We start from the raw sequence: 22,749 nt of genomic DNA, 5'->3' as shown, positions 1-22,749 counted from the left end.
AGTACAATAGGCACTCGAATGTTGTGTATTCCTTTTTTTGTACTTTTAAAAAAATCATGGTAAAATACACCAAACCTAAAAAAGTTACTGTTAAATGTACAGTTCAGCGACATTTACATTAAGTACCTTCGCAGTGATGTACAGCCATCAGCACGGCCTAGTTCCAGAACGTTTTCATCCTGCCAAACTGAAACTCTGTACCCATGACGCAGTCGCCCACTCCACCGCCCTCCCCCAGCCACCCTCTGGCAACCTGCTCTGCTTCTGTCTCTATGGATTTGCCTGTTCTGTGATCTATTCTGAAGTGTTCAGACTTTTAAAAAATTTAACCTTTGTGGACAGAAGCATTTTTTCTCTCTGAAATGTACTCTAAACTTCTGACTTCTGAAATGGAGGATGAACTGAATCTTGATTAGATAAATGAGGGTCCTCGTTCTGCACACTGGCTATTCGCTGTGTAGGATACCGTTACAAGGGTGCACAGGGTGAGGCCCTCAGTAACTTTTGGGGTGTGCAGAACTCCTTGCCCACGTCCCCAGTAGCTGCAGATCGCCATACTTTGAGTTCTCCTGAGAATCAAAAAAAAAACATTTTCCTTGAGCTCTGGCTTGGCCCTTGTCAGAGCTGAGGGCTACCGGGCACACTGATGTGGCTGAGCCATTTGTCCTAAAGGTGAAATACCTCTGTACTGCTCAGGAAATACCTGTTCTGCCCCCAGCCCTTCCTTGGGGGACCCCACCCCAATACCCTCACTGTCAGTGAGATCACCTGCCCGGCCCAGGTTTTTTGGCTTAGAGAATCATCAATTTCAAATGGTTCAGCAGAATTTTCCTTGTTCTTTACAGTGTGCTTTATGGGTGTCATCTCATTTAATCCTCAAAATATCCCGCTCAAGTTGGTATTGTTATACCCATTTTCCAGGTGCAGAAATGAAGGCTCCAAGTAGTTGAGTTCACATGGTTAGTAAACAGCCTGGCCCTCGCTGGGTCTCTTTCAACTACACAACATGACCTCTCCTCTCATAATTGGTGGGTTTCAGTTTCTGCCAGATGTAAAACCAGATCATCAACTTTAATAGAAGGGTATTTAAAATAAGAACAAAAATGACCAGAATACTTGGCTCTGGATCTCTGTCTTCCAGAGACCTTCCTTCAGGGAACAATATTTGGTGGTGCTCTTCTTCAATACTCAATGGTGTGCATTTCTTCTACATAAAAAACGGTTTTTAATTTGCACAAGCAATACACAAATATGTTCTCGGCATGGAAACGCCAGCCATTGCAGAGGTCCGTGAGTGAGGCACGGAGTGACATGGCTTTGGGGATCTTGGGCCTTTGGGACCCGAGCTCCTAAGAGCTGGAGTAGCTGCTAAATTAGTGAGTGTGGGGTGAGGTGGGTTACTGACTGTTGAATCAGAAATAAGTAAACCCTGGAAACATTGTAGGGGTTGAAGTTTTTTTTTTTTCTTTTTTTTATCCAAGGATTTTATTTATTTGAGAGAGATAGAGAGAGAGAGAGAGCGCACACGAGTGGGGGGGGGTTTGGGAGGGGCAGAGGGAGAAGCAGACTCCCCGATGAGCAGGGAGCCTGATGCGGGGCTCAATCCCAGGACCTGGGGATCATGACCTGAGCTGAAGGCAGCCGCTTAACCGACTGAGCCACCCAGGCACACCCCTGTCCTTTTCTATTTTATTATCTATTTTAATGCTGTCCTTTTCCTTTCTGGAAGTAGCCTCTTTGTTTCCTCTGCATTGATGACCGGTAGGTCCATTGGATAACACCTAAAGCACTGTTTTCCTTCTCCCTCCTCTAATCCCCAATTCTCTTCCCTCTCTTCCCCTGTCCATGCTTTCACTTGTCTACCTGTGATTTGTCCAGGGACCTGTGAGGATGGGGGGTGGCTCTGATCCTTTTTGTGGCCCTTGGCTCTCCTTGGCCCCCAGGAGACATCTGACCTCACCGGAACTCTTTTCCAGACATGTCTGGTGTCCCAACCACAGCTGGGGAATTAGATCCATACTTGGGTCTCTTCCCAGTTTATAACCTAGCTTTTTAGTTTGCTTTGAGGCTTCAGTCCTCTATAGAACAAATGCGTTTTTAATCTTTTGTCTATGTCATTATCAGTCTCTGAACTTAGTATCAATTTAGATCTGTTGATGTTAATTTAATTTTCCATTTTTTTAATTGTAAGCACACCCTAACATAACTTTTCTTTTAAAATTGAAAAAAAAAGGAGTAAAATGAAGTACAGCCCATCCATTACCATTTGCCATGTTTATTTAGGTTTTCTTTGCCTATATTTACATATTTAAAAACATCTGCAATCATGATTTATGAATAGTCTTCTGCTTTGCATTTTTAATTTGGCTAATGGGGTAATATTTCACCTGTACTCATGGTGACATTGTTTATGGCTTAAATATATCATGTCTCAAATGTTGCAAATCAGGTTAGTTTATATGAATCTCTTGAGGGATAAATTTATCAGCTGACCCGCATACTGATTATTTTCTTGCTAATCTCAAGGCTTGGATTAATCACAGTGCTACCCTTAATTTTTCTTTCTAAGTAGATTGAATTGAAAAGTGTGTGGGTGGTTATTGGGGTTTTTTGAGTTCTGTGGGCATTTGGAAAGTACCTGCAAGTCCATAGCTCAGCCTCTCTGCCAGGCCCTTAAACTGTCCCATCTGGTAACAATGCAGAATACTGTGATTATTCTCCAAGTGCCCCTGATTATTCACACCAGGCAGAGGGATCCTTTTGTGAAATTCTTACCTTGGGGTTCAATTTATGTTATGGCAAGGATTCCCTTACAAATTATCATTACTATGTCTCTGAAACTTGCTATAATGATTATGCAAATGTCCTTGCAACATTTTAAACTATTAATCATTTGGGTAGAGACTGGGACATTGAAGAAGTAAGAAGAAAAACATCAGGGTCAAAAGCATCACCCTAGAGTCAGATGGACCAGGGTTTGTGTCCAGGTCTCCCATGCTGGCTATGTGACTCTGGCCAGTCAGTCATGATCTTTAGGGCCTCAGTCTCTATATTTGTAAAATGGGCATGATGACTCTGTCTACTCTGGGAGTTGTCAGGAGAGTTAAACATGATAAGGTCTGTAAAGCTTTTGGCCAGTGGCTGGCACACAGCGGCACTAATTTTGGGGGTGGCCATAATTCTTGCCTGGGATATTTGCCTTGATTGCAAGGGAATCTTTTTTTTTTTTAAATAATTTTATTTTTTAAATTTATTTGAGAGAGAGAGAGAGAGAGAGAGAGAGAGAGCATACAAGCGGGGGAGGGGCAGAGGGTGAGAGAGATAAGCAGGCTCCCTTCTGAGCAGGAAGCCCGGACTCTGGGCTCCATCCGAGGACCCCGAGATCATGACCTGAGCTGAAATCAAGAGTCAGACACTTAATGGACTGAGCCACCCAAGCGCCTCACAAAGGAATCTTTGAAGAGAAGTGTGGTGGGAGAGAAAACAGGGCATTCTTCTTGCGTGATTTTGACGGCTTTATACCTAGGATCAGGCAGAAATTCAGGACAGAAGAGAGGAAGCATTTTATGAAATTATTACCCTCTAGAAAATTTCTCCTGTTCTTGACAGGTTTTCCTTGCCCTGTAACTGGCTCCTCCCATTCTCTGGAAACCCAGGACAAGAAGTCTAGTTGACAGAATGTTGACAAGTGCAGGGGAACACCATCTTTTATTGCTTATTGTAATTATGAGTAATGAGGAGATACATATTCAGCAGAACTTAATCAGACGACTGCTCTTTCGTAGTAATTTTACAACCAAATTAAAGCATGTGCTTAAGTCCACTTGGTGGGGTTACATTAGAAAGTTTTCTTAACCCAGGAAACCACATGACTCCACATACTGAACCTCCTCAGACAGGGAGGGTGTGAATGATGTCTACATAGAAACTTGAGCCTACTCTTAAAGAATTCACTCATAGCAAACAAGGGGCCATTTTAAAATTTTTCTAAGAGATAGGGTGAGGTCCAAGAATACATGAATATAGAAGAAACAACACAAATCTATTAAAAAAACAGTTTTAGGGATGATTTTAATATATTTTAATCCTCTTCCTTGATCATTTTCTGATCCCATGTTTCTAAGGGAGGTCATCATTTTATAGGTGATTAATTTTCTCTGGCAACTATTTAAGCTTTCGTTTTTAAAAAGCACATTCTTATAAGTGAGTGCTATTGGTGCTATCTTTATTTTCATACCTTTTGTTGTTGTTTTCCCTTTTTAATGTCTGTAGCCTTGAAGTTTAGTAAATGATGGCAGAGAATAAGTGTCAACTGGCAAATTATTTTGTGTCTTCCCCAAACCTTTTCTAAACAAAAATTTATTTTCTGAATCCTTATTATTAATTAAAAGGGAAATTGACTGACATCACTAGATTATATTTAAGTTTGTCTTATAGAGGGTAGCATGCCTTTGTTGTATGGGAGAAGATACTGCCAATCTACTTCAGTACTTTTTCAGTAATCACAGGAGTCTTATTTAGGTCAAAACTTGTGTTAGGGAATGCGTTGGGACTTCATCACAGGTAGTCGTGAAGAGGGCAAAAAGAATATTTCTTTTAGAAAAGATGGTATGCTGTGTTAATATTTCTTTTTAAAATAACCCATGCATTTGCAAGGATTGTGAAGGGGGGGAAATGGATCATGGGGGCAAAAAAACCCTTACTATTTTGTATGTAAAACACAGATATACGTATAGTACATAAACAGATAATCTATCTGTATTATTATAATTTCGCAAGAGGGTGATTAGGAAAAAGATGTTGCAAAAGACTCCTGGGTGGGGCAATAATTATTTAAATTAAAAAACTTAAATTTTGGGGCACCTGGGTGGCTCAGTCAGTTAAGCGTCTGCCTTCAGCTCAGGTCACGATCTCAGCGTCCTGGGATCAAGCCCCGCATCGGGCTCCCTGCTGAGCAGGGAGTCTGCTTCTCCCTCTCTCTCAAATAAATAAATAAATAAATAAAATCTAAAAAAAAAAGCCTTAAATTTAATTTTTGAAAGGCTGAGAAGCACCATATAAACCTGTAACTGTTAATAACCTGAAAGCAGTAGTGTTGAAACTAGAGTTAATTTTCCTCCTCTAGGGATGTCATTTGAGCTGTTAAATGTGAAATGTTGCTGTTGGCTCACATGGCAAATAGTGATTTTTTATTCTTCCATCTCTGGAGAATTTGTGGTTCCTCATGAGAACAGCACTTTAAAAAAATCAATGAAAAGGTTAGGAGTCAGTAATAACATTTGGCCTTGCCGATTAAATATCCAAGAGAAACTTGAACACTCACTCAGTCTTTCATCCTTGAGAGTTTGGCCACTCTGTAAGAGGCAGAAAGAACATGTGTGTCTTCGGGGGCAGAGAGGGGAGTGGGGACCCAAGAAGCTTAGATTCAGTTTGCTTTGGTTGACAGCCTACCCCCAACCTAAAAATTTGGATTTTTTTTTTAATTAACATTAGAATTCTAATTTAATTCAGTCCATATTAGGTAACCTCTATGTGTGATCAACTCTTGGAAATTTAAGGTAATTGGCCAGAGTTAAGGTCTTGTACGGTCCTGAAGCTGAGCTAAGCCAAATGGCCCACCTGGAAAGTGAACCCTCTCACATCCCTGATTATATGTGGGATAGACTTGACAATACGTGGGTATCCAGAGGTTAAGGCTAATCGTTTAGGCACGTGCAAGTTATTAGAATACAGGTCTCTTAAGACCTACGTCTCACTATTTATTTAGCCAAGTGAGGTGAATGCAGGGGAATAGCAGCATGTAAGTCTCCCTTTCATTTGGGAGGGGGAAGAAAAGTAGTTTTCTATGTTCTGTTGGAATGATGTGTAGGAAGCTGGGCTCTATGGCAGATCCACTGTCCTTTGTGTAGATTCTGTGTCACTCATACTGAATTCCTGCATGGTGAAGGTTACCTGCAGATGGTGCCATTTCGAGGGGTTACCTTGGGAAAAACCCTCCCTTCTCCGGGGCCCCAGGGCCCTGTGAACTGAAGGACCTCAGATCTTTTCCCAACAGCTTTTCTTCTCTTTATTTTCCTTCCAACAGCTTTTCTGTTGTGATAATTCTGTGATTGCTCATGTGATTCATTCCATTTTAATTCTTTGCTTTCTTTTTTTTCCTTAGCAAACGTTGATGTTTTAAAGGCAATGGTCGCAGATAACAGCCTGGGGGACCCTGAAAGGTGAGCGGGTCTCCCCCCATTTAGTGGCACTTTTTTTTTTTTCCTGCAGTTATCTGCTAGAGCAGGTTTCCCAGCTTTGGGCCGGATAATTTTTTGGGTTGACATTTGGGCCAGATAATTTTTTGCTGTGGGCAACTGTCCTGTACATTGTGGGATATTTATCAGTGTTCCTGGGCTCTGCTCACTAATGCTGGTGTCCTCTTTCCCCAATCTGTGTGACAACCCAGAATGTTCCCACACATCGTCAGTGTCCCCTGGGGCGAATTCAGCCCTGGCTGAGGATTGTGGTTTTGGAGATAGGATAAAGAAGTAACAGCCTGGGAGTTGGGCACCTGGATGGAGTCTCACCTCTGCCACGTATTGATTACCTCTTTGTGGGCAAGTTAACTCACCCCTCTGAGCTCAAGTTCCATCATTTATAAATGGAGATAACCATTGTACGCACTTCCTTGGGTTATTATAAGGAAGACAAAGGGCCTGGGGCATTGAAAGACCTCCATGGATAATGACGATGAAGCAAAAATCAGGCTGGTTGAGTTGATGACATTATAGTATTTCTCTAGAGTTTTTTATTTCTTCAGCAAGGAGCATTTATTGAATGCCTGCTCAGTGCTGGGCACAATGCTGGAGGTGGGCTTTCGCAGATGCTTGGCCCAGAGGGCTCAGTCTAGTGGGGAGTGGAGCCTTGGGCATGAGGCCTTGTGATGGGAAGCATGGCCATGCTGTGGGAGCAGCAAACACTGGATGCTCTGGGGCCTCCATGGGGCCAGAGGGAAGTCAGCGAAGGTTCACAGAAGTGCCGTCTGAGCTGGACACGTGACAAGCCGAGACTGCTTGGAGGCAGAGCAGGCCCAGGGCACAAACGCTGGAGCATAAGTGGGGGGCATACCCGAGAGAGTTCGGCCTGGGGCAGCCAGAGAATGTGTGGTGGACAGTAGCAAGAAGGGCCAGGAAGGCAAGTTGTTCCAAGGGACAGGGCAAGGAGTTTGGACCTTTTCCTGTTTACTCTGCAGGTGGAGTACCCGGCACATCTTAGATAATCTATAGGGTGTTTGTCAAACTGGCGTGTGAGATCTGCCCTTTGTCGAGGGCACTCAGAGTGCAGGCAGGTCAGCCTAGGAAGCTCTGGGTGTGGTGTGGTTCAGAGACTCGCGAGCTGGGATTTCTCCCGCGTTCCAGCCCTGACCACAGACGCCTCCCTGGTGTTTGGACCGTGTTGTCTCCTGGCGTGTTGCCCTCGGTTATTGTGGGGCAGTGGACAGTGCCTGTCATTGGGTTTTATGGGCTTGAGAAACGTTTGTCGAATGAATGTTGTTAAACTTGTGAATTCAACTTCCTACGATGTGGTGTTAATTTCACTTTTTTTTTTTTTTGTCTCAGAAAGCCTCTGCTGTGTGTTTTTATTTTAACGATCTAAAGAGCCTCCCTAAAGAACACCGGAAAACTTCTGGCTGTCTATGATGTTTGAGACTCTCCTCAACCATGCACAGTTCTTTTTAAAAGTGCATGTGGGCCGGTTTCCGGGAGCAGAAGGGCTGGTTGATGCTGTCATAAGATTCCCTGTGCCCCTGGGGCTGTTGGCCCGGGCTCAGGGCTCGGGCTCGGGCTCGGGCTGGGCTCCGCGGTGACGTGCTGCCCTACCTCCACCCGCCTGTGGCACGTCAGAGGGCTGATTCCCGGTCAGGCCAGCCTGTCCTGTTGTCAGACCTCCTTTTCTAGCGGCCCGGAGTCTCGGGGTGCCTTTTGAAGGTGGCCAATATCTGACCTATCTACGTCTGCTTTTTATAGTTTGGGTGGTCTGGCTAGATTTTTTCCCAGGCTATCAAAGAATGCAGTCTCTCTTGTTTTCTGAGGCACTATAGCACGGTGGTTAAGATCACGGTTTCTAGAATCAGGCTTTCCAGATTTGGATCTCAGATCCATCACTTATTAACTGTGTGCCCTTGGGCAAGTTACGTTAACTTCTCATTTTTAAAATGAGGAAATTCATAATACCAACTTCATAGGGTTTTGAAAAGATTTAACGGAATCAACACCTATCAAATGCTTAGAATACGAAGTGTTAGCTATTTTTGTTACTGTTACCAACACCATCAACATCTCTTGAGCAGCGATTTTGGGATCTTGACCTAAAAGCTTTCTTCCTTTGATGCAATAGTCAGTCTGGATCAAATCTTCTATTTTAAGTCATTTGATCATCTGAGTTCTTCAGGGCACATATGTTCAGGGGATCTCTTTGTTTAGAGACCTAGGCAGACGCTGGGCGGTGATTTAAAGCTGCTGCTTGCCTTGCAGGGGAGAGCTTGCCGCAGCTCGTACTTTTTGTAAGTAACCAGTTCTACCTTTTCTTCCCCACCGCCCCTTAGCCCGGTGACCCCCAGCACTCCCGGGAGCCCGCCTGTGAGCCCGGGCCCCTTGTCACCAGGAGGCACCCCGGGGAAGCACGTCTGCGGCCACCATCTGCACACAGTGGGCGGTGCTGTTGAGAGGGATGTATGTCATCGGTGTAGGCACAAACGGTGGCACTTCATCAGACCCACCAACAAGTCCAAACAGGGCCATCCGAGGCGTCAAGGAGAGGTCACTGTCCTCTCTGTTGGCAGGTGAGATCCCTGTGGATGCTTTGGGTTTATGTGACATGCTTGCTGTGCTGTGTGGATTTGTGTGTCCCTGTTAAATATAGAGTATGATGTCCTGAGCCTGGCTCGGGTTATATGTCTGGGCTTTTTAGATGTCTTCTGCTCTGAGTCCTACATTTTTGCAATAGCAGAAGAATCCTAAGAGGTGGCTATGCTAGATCAGAGGTCAGGTGTATTAATTAAGGTTAAAAAAAAATCAATTACTTGCTGTATTAGAGTTCTCCGGAGAAACAGAGCTAATAGGATACACACACACACACACACACACACACACACACAAGATTTATTATAGGAATTGGCTTGCGTGATTATGGAGGCCAAGAGGTCCTGCAAACTGCCCTCTGCAAGCTGGAGACCAGGAACGCTGATGGTGTAATTCAGCCCCATTCTGAAGGCCCGAGAACCAGGAGGCTGATGTTTGAGAGCAGGTAAAGAAAAAACCAAATTCTTCCGTCCTGGGCCTTTTTGTCTATTCAGTCTCTTAAGGGATTTGATGACACCCACCATCCTTGGTGAGGGCTATCTTCTTTACTCAATCTACGGACTCAGGAGCTAATGAATGTCCCCTGGAAACACCCTCACAGACACACCCAGAAATAACGTGGTCCCCGCGCTCTGGGCATCTGTTCGTCCAGTCAGGTTGACGTGCAGCGTTCGCCAGCACCCTGCTTCTAATAGATAAAGGCCAAATCTCAGCTCTGCACGGAGCAGAAGTTTGTATTTCACTTGTGCGGCCCAGAAGATCAGTGGGCGGCTCTTCAAGTAGCCATCCAGAGGCCCAGGCACTCTCCATCTTGTGGCTCTGCCAGTAGGAGGAGAAGAGACAGGAGGACTGTTCGTACGAAGAGAACAGAAGAGAGGAGGTGGAGCTGGTCCACTGCTCCGCGGTGGCTGCCACGTGACGCCCATGTGGATTCCTGCGGCTGCTTTCTTTTCGATCACGTTACCTGTGTCCGGTACCATTGCCTTGGGGCCCCTCTGTGATGTGGAGCGCTCGGCCTTCCGGGGATGAATCCATTTGACGGCGTGGAGAATATTTGTGCAGGGGATGCTTCTGCAGTGTCTGCTGCATCCATCCTGAGTCCCAGGCGGGAACCGCCCGGCAAAGGCTACGTTTGGAAAGGCAGAAGTTAACAGTACTGCAAACGAGATCCTTCTCTCTTCGGACAGACTCGGGAGAGTGGCCTGAACTCATCGCCATCGCCCTCGCTTGCGTGCTGGCACGACTGCTTCCGAACTCGCTCATGTCTCTCTGTGCCTCAGTTTCCCCCTCTAACATGAGGACAGTAAACACTCACCTCACTGGGTTGTTGGGAAGATCACATCAGTTCACTCACGGAAAGGTCTTAGGCCAGTTTTTGGCACTTACTATGCACTCAGCTGGTGGCTACTCTTATTATTGTGATTTTGATCTGGTCGAGTTTTATCCCTTGTTGCACAAGCAACGAGAAGAGTGCAGGGCTATTTCCCACTTACAGCAAAAGACTACAACTCATGACCGCACTGTTTTATTAAGAAGCAGAGTCATGGGAATTTGTGAATGTGGAATGTAATGAGAACCTGGGGCTTGTTTAGACAAAGCATATTTTGTTTGCTTTAAAAAAAAAAAAATCTGCTGAAATTTTCAACTGAGATTCAGCATGGCTCTTGTAAATGCCCCAGATGCAAGTCTCTTTCCTGGATGTAGAAACTGTGAGCGTTTAATTATAACAGGCTTCTTGTGTTGCTTAAAGGGAGACTTACATTTTGACCGAGTGGATCTGTGGTTACAGCTTTTCCCTGATTCTTCTTTTACTTCCTCAGAGGCTCCCTCCTCCTTGTGGTGAGCTCATTTGGGCAAAGAAGGAGAGTGTATTTTCTTTTAGATAGTTTTAAGGGAATTTTAGACCAGAACTAGAGAGAAGCTATTATGAAAGACTTCAGTCAAACTGAGTAAATTTCCTTAACTGCTCTTTGAATTCTTAATGAAAATCTCTTCCTTAACTCCCTTAATGTTTTTCCTAAATCCTTAATGAAAATTAACCCACATTTGCTTAAAAAATAGTCAAAAACCGAACACACACAGAAACCCCACCGCCCACTGATGCTGATAAAAGACACAGTTGGGGCTCCTCTGGCCATGTGTGTACAGAGATAAGACTGTCTGAGGGGTGCACTTGAATAAGACAGTCCTCGAGTGAACCTTCTGGTTGCATCAGTCTAACTGCAAACTAGTTGTGCCTTTAGCCTGCCTTCTGTGGTTAAAACAACCGATGGTCAACCCATGGCCTTGTTGGAAACCATAACCCTGAGGCTGTTTAAAATTTGAGTCCCTGTGCTTTCTAATGCATTTTTCATGCTCTCTATATAAAGTATCCAGCATAGTGTGTGATGTGTTGAGGGAAAGTCAGCTGGAAAGTTTGGCAGGGGATAGGGGCATTTGTGGGTAGGAATCCCCCCGCCCCTTATTGAATAGGGCGTTTTTCATTGATGTCCCATTTGGCTGAGTTCGTTTGGGATCCTCTGGACTTTTGACTCACTCTTGATTCTTGTTTCCTGGAAAAGCAAAACCCATCACATCTGCTCTTTAACCCCTCAGGTTTAGAGTGACTAAAGTGGAACACAAGTCAAATCAGAAGGAGCGGAGAAGTTTGATGTCAGTTAGTGGGACCGATAGCGTCAATGGAGAGGTGCCTGTGACACCTGTGAAGAGAGACCGAAGTGACACAGAGTAGCAGGTGAGTCGCAGTTTGGGTGACATGGGGGTGGGGTGGGGCACGGTGGGGAGAAGGTGCTGAGAGCCTCCTTGGGTGTGGATGGGAGTGTAGGAATGACTGGGCAGGGAAGCGATAACTGGTAGGGCTATAGGGGACTGAAGGTGATTACTCGTCTAGAGCTTCTGGTAAAGAGGCCACAAACTTGGGTGCCTCCAGGGGCCTGGCCTGCGTGATGATGGAGGAGAGAGGGTTGCTTAAGACACAAGGCAGAATGGCAGGGATCGTGGCAAACTAGAAATCCCCCAACCCACCCATCGGGCTTGCGTTACCACAGGGCAGAAGGCTCTTAAGCATTGCTAGATCTTATGCAAAAAAAGGTGGAAATCTAGACTTTGGAAATGTGAAATCGCCACAGGTTTTTAAATGTTGGCAGCTTATGAAATGTGCTTTACGAAACCGTGCCGGCCAAATGAAATACAATCTTGTCGTCATTTCTGGGAAAACTGTGATTTGAAAAAGGCCGGAGCATGCAAACCAATGCTTTTTCCTTTAATTGAGCTGGAAACCAGTTTTCTTTGATATGCCACAGTTCTAGAATAGCCCTGCTAGGAATATTACTCTTCCAATCAAATATTTTGAAGTGATTTAAAAAGCAAAGGCGAATGCTTCTTGGTGGGGCAGTTTTCATTTTGGAAGATAGAGCTTGCAAAAGGAAAAAGGCTTGTGATAATTTGATATTGGCTTAGCTTTCATCTTGCTCTTTTCTTTCTGTTCTGGCTTGAGGAGCATTCGCCCCTTTCATGTTTCTTATTATGTATGAGAGGGCGAGGGTGAGGACTCAGGAGTGATTATGCTCAGAAAGCTCCAGCGGAACGTTCAGAGCCCGAACAGGAAGGCAGAAGAGGTCACGCTTGCAAAAGGGGGGAAGGGTGTGGCCTGGGGAGGTGGACTGGCTGGGTCCTCGAAGGTTCCCGCAAGAGGCAAGGTTGAAGTTGAGCCCTGGAGTCAAGTAGGGTGTGGCTGGTGCAGAGGAGTCCGAGAGGAGTGGCTTTCAAGGGATGATCTGCCCAGGCTCAGAGAGGTTGAGGATGATCTGGAAGAGTTGGCGCTCCTGAATTCTGTAAGACAAAGGGGTTCTGATAGCTTCCAGTGTTAGTTCTTTCAGTCTTGCATCTGGGAAGATCTGGCTCCTTCCCCTGAGATGAGGAACCAACTAGGGGGCTTTCTTTATAAAAGAGAAACAGAACAGAAAAGTCTATCTTTGGCTTCTTAGCCAGTTACTGGTGCCTTGGGAAGGGAGCCAAGAGAGATTCAGGAAAAGGAAGAGGAGGATGAAGTAATTGTAAAATTGTAAAAGTAACTGATGTCAATTCAGTATTCTAGTCTTCTGGGCATTGTACTGATATAAATCTCACATGTCACCATTATCAACATCTCCTAATGGGATGGATACTATTATCCCAGTTTTACAGATGAGAGAACAAATGAATGGGAAGGGTAAGTTACATGCTAAGGGTCACTTAGCTGAAAAGAGGAGCTGATTTGAACCTAGGTCTCTGACTACAAGATCAAGTATACTCTTCTACCATCCTAGGATGCTCATGAAGAGGCAGCCCTACTCCCATGAATGGAGGGCATTTCCACCAGTGATCTGGAACCTTGTGGTCTAATATGGTAGCCACTAGTCACCTGTGGCTCCTTAAATCTAAATTAATTAACATTAAAAATTTAGTTCTGCAGTTGCACTAGTCCCATTTCGGGTGTTCAGTAGCCAGAGTTGGCTAGGGTCCACTATATTGGACAGCGCAGATCCAGAACATTTCCATCATTGCAGAAAGTTTTATCGAACAGAGTAGATGTTCTGGATTAGTAGAAGTTAGGGATTCCAATTTGAATCCTGAGTGATTTTGGTAAATAAGAGGAGCAATCTGATTAAAGTCATGAGGCCTTTAATTCGGAGAAGAGAAACATCTGGCTCTCCCAAGTGTACAGGGAAAGGCCCAGCCCGCTCAGCTGCAGAGAAGGTTATGGGTCGTGATGACAGTCTGCCTCTTGAGTCATCAGCCCGGCCGTGTGTCGAGAGTTGGAGCAAACCACGGGTAAGAAGACACTGCTGTCCCTCAGGAAGGACGTGCAGGGCGATCCTCTGTTAGGCTCAGCCCACCAGCTTTTAGCCTCTACTGCTCAGAGAGAGAAGCACTTGAGATTTGAGAAGGTTAAAAGAAGTAGGATTGCTCAGCTGGTTTTCTTCATCCAAATTCTTCTGTATCTGCCACTAAGAATTGGATTCAATCTCTGAAATCCTGGCCACATCTGATTTACAATTTGATATTCTCTGCAAAGCGCACAATCATCCAGCAGGATTTTGTAAGAGAATATCGCATTTGATCAGAAGACGTGGTCTCACGTGCTTGCTTCACCACTTTGAAATTGTACTTCACCCGGTTAAGCCCACTTACACCCGGTTTCCTTGAATGTGACATAAGGATATTAAACTTACTGGTTTAAGGCAAGTGCCAGCAGAGTGTGTGGCATGTAGTTGGCTCTCGGTAGAAGGTGACTGTATTGTGCTTTGCCCTCCAAAATCAACAATGAGCTCATGAATGACCTTAGAGGGGGGATGTGTTTTCTGAGCCTTCGATTGTAATTAATTTTGAAATTAAAAATAAAAATTTTTTTATGGAAATTTTCAAACAAACTCAAAAGTGGAGAGAATGATATCGTGAATGCTCATGGGCATAGAGTAATTGAATTATAATACCTGCTGTGTATTGAGTGTTTCCTATATACCCGGCATGCTTTGAAAGGCACATTCCATGTATTGATTTAATCCTCACAACAGCAATGGGTAGGTACTAGTTAGTACCCCATTTTGCAAATGGAGGTGTTAAGCACAGAGAGTGTAAGTAATGTGGGTGTTCAGAGTGACAAGAGGCAAGAGGAGGGATCGAGTTTAGAGCCCACCCCAGGCAGCCTGGCTTCTAGAGTCACAGGCTTGACCACTTATCTGGGTTGGGGAAAGCAGATCCCATGGTCCAGAGCCTGCTGGGGTTGAGACCTGCTGAGTGGCCATGTCTGATGACCCCAACAAAGAACAGAGTCTGAAAATGAAGGGAAAGAAATATTCATGGGCATTTAAAAAACTTATTCATCAAAATTTTTCTTGCTAGGTGTCTTAACATTTTTTATCCCACCAAAAGAGTATGTTTGGGGTATTTAACATGACTTGATTTTTCCAGCTAGAGAAATCCTGATATTTTTCCATCTGGGCCCCAAATCTCTGGTTCTAGAGTGAATTGGAAGATTTGCCCTAGAATATAGCTAATAAAGTAAGACAGGAGTGTTATGCGTCTTTCATACAGTCTAAGATAGTTCTTAGACTTTTATTTTTTTGTGAAAAATGCTTTTAACTTTGGATTTTTAGTGTAGAATTGATTTAAATAGTCACATGCAAAATCATATCTACTCATTGGCTTGGCTTCTTTCTTTTTTTTAAATTACAGATTGATGCTGGAAACTAGTCTTAGGATTTCTCTGTCTCTCTCTTTCCTTCTCTTTTTAAAAAACAAAATCTGTTGTTTGGCATTTCTTCTTCCCCTTATTCTTTTCCCCCCATTTTGTTGGCCTGTGTTCTTTTTTGTAGTTAGATCTAACTTGCTCTCTGCCTGATTTATTTTGGCAGTGCCGTTAAAATGGTCTCTTTTTTTCACAGAAAATCTGTTTTGATTTCTTCTTAGAAGAATAAGCTTTTGTTCTTTGAAGTTAAATAAATCAAATTGCTTTCAGCCTCCAAATGCCACTGCCTTGTCTTCATGATCACTGGTCTTTCACTTTTTCAAAATGAAGCTGTGGTAAGCATTTGATATCACACGGTTCTGAAGTATGTGCTCCTTTTTTGCATCTTCTGGTAGGTTCTCACTGAAACATTGATTTGGGAAGTGTACGTAACAGTATTTTTTACATCAAAACAAACATTCATAATATTAGACGTGGCTTTTTATTTTATACTGTTTTATTACTGAAGTGATTCTGTTTTTGTTTTTTTTTTTTAAGATTTTATTTATTTATTTGTCAGAGAGAGAGAGAGAGAGACAGCCCAAGCAGGGGAAGCGGCAGGCAGAGGGAGAAGCAGGCTCCCTCCTGAGCAAGGAGTGCGATGCGGGACTTGATCCCAGGACCCTGGAATTGTGACCTGAACCGAAGGCAGACGCTTAACCAACTGAGCCACCCAGGCGTTCTGATTCTGTTAATTCTTTAGCAATTTATTATAGTGATTAAAAGCTGAGTTTTAAACTGTTTAGGTTTCATTGTAACTCTATCACTCATGACCAGTGGTTTTAGGCAATTTGCCTCACCCCTCCGCGCCTGAGGGTCTTCATCTTTACAGTGGGGTTGCTGGTGGACTTCAGGGATGTAGCATAGATATATCGTTCTTCAGTCTGTCCTTGGTACAGAGTTAGTATTTACTAAATATGCACGATTATCAATAATTTTCATCCCATCCTCAGTAGTCTTAGTTACGTATTAGCCCATTCGTCAAACATCGAGTTGAGGTTCCGGGAGTCCCCTTTTATTCTTAAGAATATTAGAGCTTTGGATTCTCATGACATTTTAACAATTGATATTTGGCAGGTCCCTTAGGAATTTGGACCATTTTCTTGCCTGTGCTAAGAGGCCTTCGCCATCCATACCCTTTCCCCTCCTACCAGGTCCCTGCCATCCATACCCATTCCCTATACCCATGGAATTAGAAATAGTAACAAGTCCGTTGGAGAGTTTGCCGGCTTAAGTTCTTTGTACTGTACACATCAGAGGGCCGGTTAAATTAAGAGGTAGTGTGGACTGAGTTTTCTGTGCTAAATTGCTGTGCTGGAGCTCTGTCCTGGCATCAGAGTCTTCTTTTTGCCAAGACTCTTTCATGGATCCTGCTCCCTCCCTCCTGAGCGTCATGACCAGTCACAAGGTCAGCTTCCCTGACCTTTGGCACCTTCCTTTCCTCCTCTTCCTTTTTGAACTCCGGTGACTGGGGTGTAGTGGAGGGTCCCTGTGGGGGCTCCCCTGAGGTTGGGCTGCATTATTTGCACGACTTTGTGTTGTGGTTCTTTGGTTAACTCTCCAGGGAAGGAGAGGATGGTGAGAAACTTACGGCACTGCCCGTTAGCTAATATTTTTCTCCATAGCGTGTATTTTTTTCAGGGCAAAATGTACATTTTGTAGAAAGCAAGTTACCTTAGGTTGATGGAAGCCCCTTAATTTGATTCACTGGCCTTAGAGAGCAATGGCAGAGAAATTGATAAGAAGAAACTGTGCTTTGAATAGGCAGAGACAGGAACATCGGCCTTGATTTGCAGTTGCTGAGCACATTTCTGCAGGGGAAAAGCGGTACTTGGCTTGATGCCTCTGTTCTTACATGGAAGATCACTCCCGCTGAGCCCCCGCTCAGTATGGAAGTGGAGAGGAGCCAACACCTGCCCCGGACCTGGCCAGATGAGGAGAAAAGCTGAGTGATGGGCCGACATGTCAGTGCAACCTTATGGGTAATAATCTCTCCACTCTCCCCATGACAGATGAAGAACGAGGCTCAGAGGGATGACTTTCCCAGCTCCGAGGGCCAGGCAGTTGACGCGGGTCCGATGGGCAGAAATCCACACTGGGAGCTAACATGCTCAGTGGCTTTGGAGTTTGAGGGAGCTTTGCTTTCTCCGAGTAAAAAAAAGTCCTCATTCGATCTCTTAGCCCAGGGACTCAAAGTAGCTATCGTGACAGCATGATCAGCCTTCACCAGGCATGGCCTCCTTTGGTCTCCTACGGGGACCCTCTGATGTCATTGGGCTCTTAGAGCTGTGCCTGCCTCAGTTCAGTTCTGTGAGCAATTCTGTTTTCTTACAGGTAGATTAAGATCATAGACTTTGAGCTCTCAGAGGAGCTGTGATTGCTAATTTAGGTCAATTCGGATACAGTTGTATCTTTTAAAAGTATTTATGGAGCCCCTACGATATGCGAGGTGCGGTGCCAGGCCTGAGGGACACGGAAGCGTGGAAGATGGACGCACAAGGGCCGTGCTTTCTCGGAGCTTTGGTTCTAATTTTTACACAGACTTTGCTCCCCGTGCCTCCTCACCCCCTCCTTCCGGAGTAAGGAGGCCCTCGGAAGTTATGTATGTTGTTCAAGGTCATGCCGCTGGTGGGTTCCAGAGCTTGGACTTCCTGACGGTTCATTCCCCTCACTGTCTCTGGTGAACTGGTTATTACAAGTGTTTGAACTTGAATTACTTTTTTTTTAAGATTTGAAAAAGAAGACATGCACACAATAAAATACTCCCAAGCAGCATAAAAGCCTACAGGGTGAAGAATAAGAGAAATCTTCACCCTATCTACAGCCCTTCTCCCTCACCACAATCTCAAAATCTCCCTCCCAGGAGGGAGCCCTGGTTACTGGCATCCTCTGTGTCCTTTCTGGATTATTCTGTGCGTACACATGCTTATGCCACACATGTATGTATGTACAGCTCCCTCGTTTGCTCTTCCTCCAACGAGAGCATGGATGCTTGTCTACACCTTGCTTTTTGTTGAAGGTAATGACTAATAGCTTCTGTGGACTCTCGAGCTTTTACATGCCCCGCCAGTTGAGCCATGAGGGGTGAAAATGCTGGACACATTTTTAAAAAGTTATATGCCCTGTTTGTCATTGGGAATAGCTCCAAAACATGGATGGAGATCATCTGAGAGGTGCTGGTGGGCCTAGAAACCTACCTCACTGTCATCAACTGTGATGTTCTTTCAAAGTTCTTCGTCCCCAGCCCTGCCGTGGGTACAGACCAGACACACACACTTGTCAGTCTTCTCGGGACTCAGACAGTGTGGGGGCCCGGAGGTTTTGGCGTTGGTTTGGTGTCGGTTGCCCCCGAAGCAGTCCGTCTTCCGCTGCACGCATCTCCCTGGGCAGCACCGGTTCCAAGGCCCCTCCTATTTTTGACCAGAAGTTGACCCATTGACCCCTCGTTAACTCAGCTCTTCTTCCTCGGGAGCCTGTCCGCCCTTTGACAGGACTTAAGAAGCAGGGGCTGTGACCTCTGTCCTTTCCGTAGCATTGGGGGCTCTGGAGGCTCTGGAGGACCTTGGCAGAGGCAGAAAATGAAAGGCTTTTAGAGACACGTTTGCCTAGAACTAGAAAGAAAAGGGAATCAATAGTTATAGGCAGGATTTTAATTTTTCTTAATTTGTAACTTGAGGCTTTGAATCTATTAACACTGAACACCTCAGTAAGTCACAGTGCCTGTTTTCTATAAGAACAGGACACAGGATGCTGAGGTAACTCCACAGTGTAGGTTCCGGAATCAGGCTCCTTGTGCTCAAGTCCTGGTCTGTCACTTGTTAGCTGTGTCACCTTGGACATCGTAGCCTCTGATGGCCTCAGCTTCTCCATCTGTAAAGTGGGGATAATGGTAATAATATCACCTAATATCACCTGCCTCATAGGGATATTCCTTGGCACTTCGTAAGTGCTAAATAGGCAAATGCTGGATATTAGTTATATATCGGGCAAACCCTACTTAGAAAATAAAGTGTTTTTGAAATTTCTTAATTTTCCTGCAGCGCAGTGAGGCCAGGTCAGACATAGGTTTTGTATTATTCATTTGATTCTCAGGTGGAGGCTTACTGACAGCCAGGCGGCTGAACCTCTAGCTCACAAGCCTACATTAGAGGTAATGTCTAATTCGTTTGGCTTTCCTTAGTAGAAAGAGGTGGTACTAGTCAAAGTCCTAAGGTCTTTTACCTGTAGCTTAGTGTAGACGTGGAATCATTGTATTGAGGCTGTATTGAGACTAATAGGGAACTGCCAAATTGCATTTAAATAATTCCCAGGGGAGCCCTGGTTTTTCCAGATACAGAGTAACTTTTGATGTCAAGCACATTTTACTTGGAATAAAGTGCTCTGCATCTCACCATCCCAAGGGCTGGTAAATCACAAGTCTTCAGTTATTGTCACTTGGGAAACCCATTTTTGCTAAATATACGAACACATTTAAATTGCTATGAGTGTAATAACTTAGTAAAGAGCAGCCTCCAGATCTAATGCCAGAAGTTTCAAGGCTATAAGGAGTGCAAAATTTCTTATTGGCTTTATTCAATAAAGAAGATAATATAGTTTGTAGGAATATATATTTTCTCTCTATGCTACTTAAAAAAGCTTTTTGAATGGAAAATACCTACAAATATTTTTATTTTTCCTGCATTGACCTATATACATTAAAAAGTTGTTCACTATTGATAATAAAAAGCTAAAATTTTGATTATTAAACCCCCTCCCAAACTAGGGGCTATAATATGGTAATGTGTGATACTATGATTTATAATAAGAAATATATAGTTGGTCCCCATTTCTTGTACAGAGCTAATAAAACTATTGGAATTTCTTAAGGGATGAGAACCATAGAAGTCGTGTTTTATGTTAATGAAATGACCTTTGGAAAGCTCCTAGGTAACTGAAGGATGGGGTGGTTTGCCAGGGAGCCAGCCATGTGTTTAGAGGGTTGGAATTCTTCCCCCACCTCCAGAGAGGGGACAGGGATTGGAGATTGAGTACAACCACCAGTGAGTGGCCAGTGATTTAATGCATCGTGCTTATGTAATGAAATTTCCATAAAAACTCAAAAGGAGAGGACTTTCAGGTTTGGAACCAGAACACTTCCCCATGCCATCCTGCTGGGCCCCGTGCATGTCCAGGACCCAAACTCTACAGAAGCTCCTTTGTTCAGGACCTTGCCCTATGTATCTCTTCATCTGGCTGTTGATTTATATCCTTTAATATCCTTTACAATAAACTGGTGATCTAGTGAAATAATTGGTTTTCTGAACCCTGTGAGCCAATCTTGAATCCACAGGGGGGGTCATGGGAACCTCTGACTTATAGCCAGTTGGTCAGAAATACAGGTAACAATCTGGACTTGTGATCAGCATGTGAAGTGGAAGGCAGTCCACTTGTGGGATCTGATGCTATCCTTAGGTAGATAGAGTTAGAGTTGAGTTGAATTGTAGGACACCCATCAGTTGTCCGAGCATTACTTGGTGGTGTAGGAGAAACCTTGCCCCTCCCCCCCAACACATACACTGGAATTGGGTGCAGAACCCCTACAATGCATGAAAGATGCAGTGGTCAAGAAACATGGAAAATGCCCAAACTTACTAATAATCACATAAATATAAACTAAAATAATGAGATCACTTTTTGCTTTTCTGTCGGCAAAGATGAATGTTAACACTAGCATTACGATATAACTTACATTCAAAATGAGACTCTCCTGAGAGTAAAAGGGACACTGTAAATAATTATTCCTATTTATTCATAGAATAAACATCTATAAACCGAGACCTCCCAGGCCAGCTGGTTCACATGGTCTCCCTGGTTAGCGCTCAGTGTCGAAGAGGGTGGAGGGAGATGGGCGTTGTCACACACCCCAGGAGGGACACTACTTTGGTATACTGGCGCAGAGCATCTACTAATGTATCATTAGATGAAAAAGCAAGTTGTAACATATTCCAGTTTTGTTGAAGAAATGATAACACGACACATCTCATTTCGTTTTGAAGTTAATCACTTAAACTTTCCTCTGTAAGCTCCACGCTCTTTTGAGATTTTAGACTATGTTTTCTCACCTTCTGTCGTGCCTTCAGATGACCGTTTGTACATAGTTGGCCCTCAGTGAGTCCTTAACAGGTGTGATGCTAGCTCACTCATCTGGTCTTTAAAGTAGACCTCTGCAGAGGAGATGAACTCTAGTTCCTAACTATTATGAAGGAAGTTAGGAAGTTAGGAAAGGATTCTATAATCCAGAAATTTTGTAGTTCAGGTTACTTAAGATTTTTGAAATTAGTATTTCAGTCTCATATTGCTGAACTACAGAATTTTGCAGTTCTGATTGAGTTGCTGAGATTTTTATTAATATTTGACTTTAAATGTTTCTGTCATGTCTGTTTCCTCCTCTGTTTCTTTCATTTGGTTTTTGACCTCAGCTGACTTTGTAGCGTTGTTTTGCCCTTTGGAGGTGAATTTAATTCTTACAGTTATTATCAGTTGACAAACAGTACTGAGTTTTATCTCATGGCTTAAACCCTTATATATGCATAAAGGCATCTTGTAAGAAAGCAGCGTCCTGGGCTCTAATCCCATCAGTTCGGATTTAGTAAGTTATGGGTGCAGCCCAGAGAATTGGCAGTATTTAATAACATTTGGGTTGCTTCCAAAGAAGGTGCTACCCATCATCCTGAGAAACACTAAATTAAAGAGACCTCACTGATTAGCTAGATTAGCATGAGTCTATCAATTAGCCTAGATTAGCTTTTTAGTAAACATGGAGTCTTTATTAAAATAGGAAGGCATTAATATTAATTTATAAAATTTAATGCTCAATTTAGACCAGAGCAAGATTTGAAGGACTACAAAACACCAAGTACGTTCTGATATCTTCCCATTAATCTATGCCTGCCAAGATGCCACCCTATGCAGGCAGCTCCGTCCCCACATTTTCAGCAGCTAGAACCTGCGAGCACATGACCACAGAGCATTCAGTTAGAGCCTGGTAGGAGATAATCCTTTAATTAAGAAGTTCGAGTCTCGGACGCCTGGGTGGCTCAGTCAGTTAAGCGTCTGTCTTCGGCTCAGGTCATGATCCCAGCGTCCTGGGATCGAGTCCCACATCGGGCTCCCTGCTCAGTGGGGAGCCTGCTTCTCCCTCTGCCTGCCACTCCCCCTGCTTGTGCTTGTGCTCTCTCTCTCTGACAAATAAATAAATAAAATCTTAAAAAAAAAAAAAAGTTCGAGTCTCAAAGGATCACGGGTTACTGGTGAAAGATCACATATGTGTTGCTCTAGGCCTTTGAATAGGAATATTACTGTCCTAATCTTAATTCTGTTTCTGTAAACAACTTTCCCCATCTATTTCCTTTAAATGTGTTCTAGAAAATTCTTAATCCAGCTCTGTGATTCTGTAGCCTTGTATCTATTCAGTGTCGTGCCATTTCATTCAAGGTGCACTTTGGATCTTCTCAGGGCCTGAGCCCCTTGTAGAATATGGGTTTTCAGCATCATTTCTCTGCTCCTGTGTAGCCACAAGGACCACTTGCCTAGAGAGTGGTCCTGCCAGGGTCTCTATTTCTGCATTTCTCTTCTGTTGTCCCCACACAGCTGGGGGAC

General features: G+C 44.0%; 1 protein-coding gene and 1 long non-coding RNA gene across 6 annotated transcripts in view; both read left to right on the top strand.

Moving 5' to 3' along the window:
• LOC144381331 (uncharacterized) overlaps nucleotides 1-22,749 on the top strand; it is a 178,665-nt gene that overhangs the window by 69,051 nt on the left and 86,865 nt on the right. The window lies entirely within an intron of this gene.
• Nucleotides 1-22,749, top strand: part of RELL1 (RELT like 1) — a 70,053-nt gene that overhangs the window by 34,638 nt on the left and 12,666 nt on the right. For 3 of the 5 annotated variants that reach the window (XM_078068486.1, XM_078068488.1, XM_078068489.1), the window contains 3 exons: nucleotides 6,164-6,221; nucleotides 8,588-8,824; nucleotides 11,439-11,577. In XM_078068486.1, the coding sequence (XP_077924612.1) occupies nucleotides 6,164-6,221; nucleotides 8,588-8,824; nucleotides 11,439-11,574 (431 nt within the window). In that variant the 3' untranslated portion in view covers nucleotides 11,575-11,577. Of the gene's footprint in view, nucleotides 1-6,163; nucleotides 6,222-8,587; nucleotides 8,825-11,438; nucleotides 11,578-15,609; nucleotides 15,853-22,749 lie in introns of those variants that run through there. The other 2 variants (XM_036066148.2, XM_078068487.1) reach the window with 2 other exon arrangements.

Source organism: Halichoerus grypus, chromosome 3 (genome assembly GCF_964656455.1).
Source record: "Halichoerus grypus chromosome 3, mHalGry1.hap1.1, whole genome shotgun sequence".
Classification (NCBI taxonomy): Eukaryota; Metazoa; Chordata; class Mammalia; order Carnivora; family Phocidae; genus Halichoerus; species Halichoerus grypus.
Note: the sequence above shows the minus strand (reverse complement) of the source record. Positions and strands in the feature narration are given on the sequence as shown.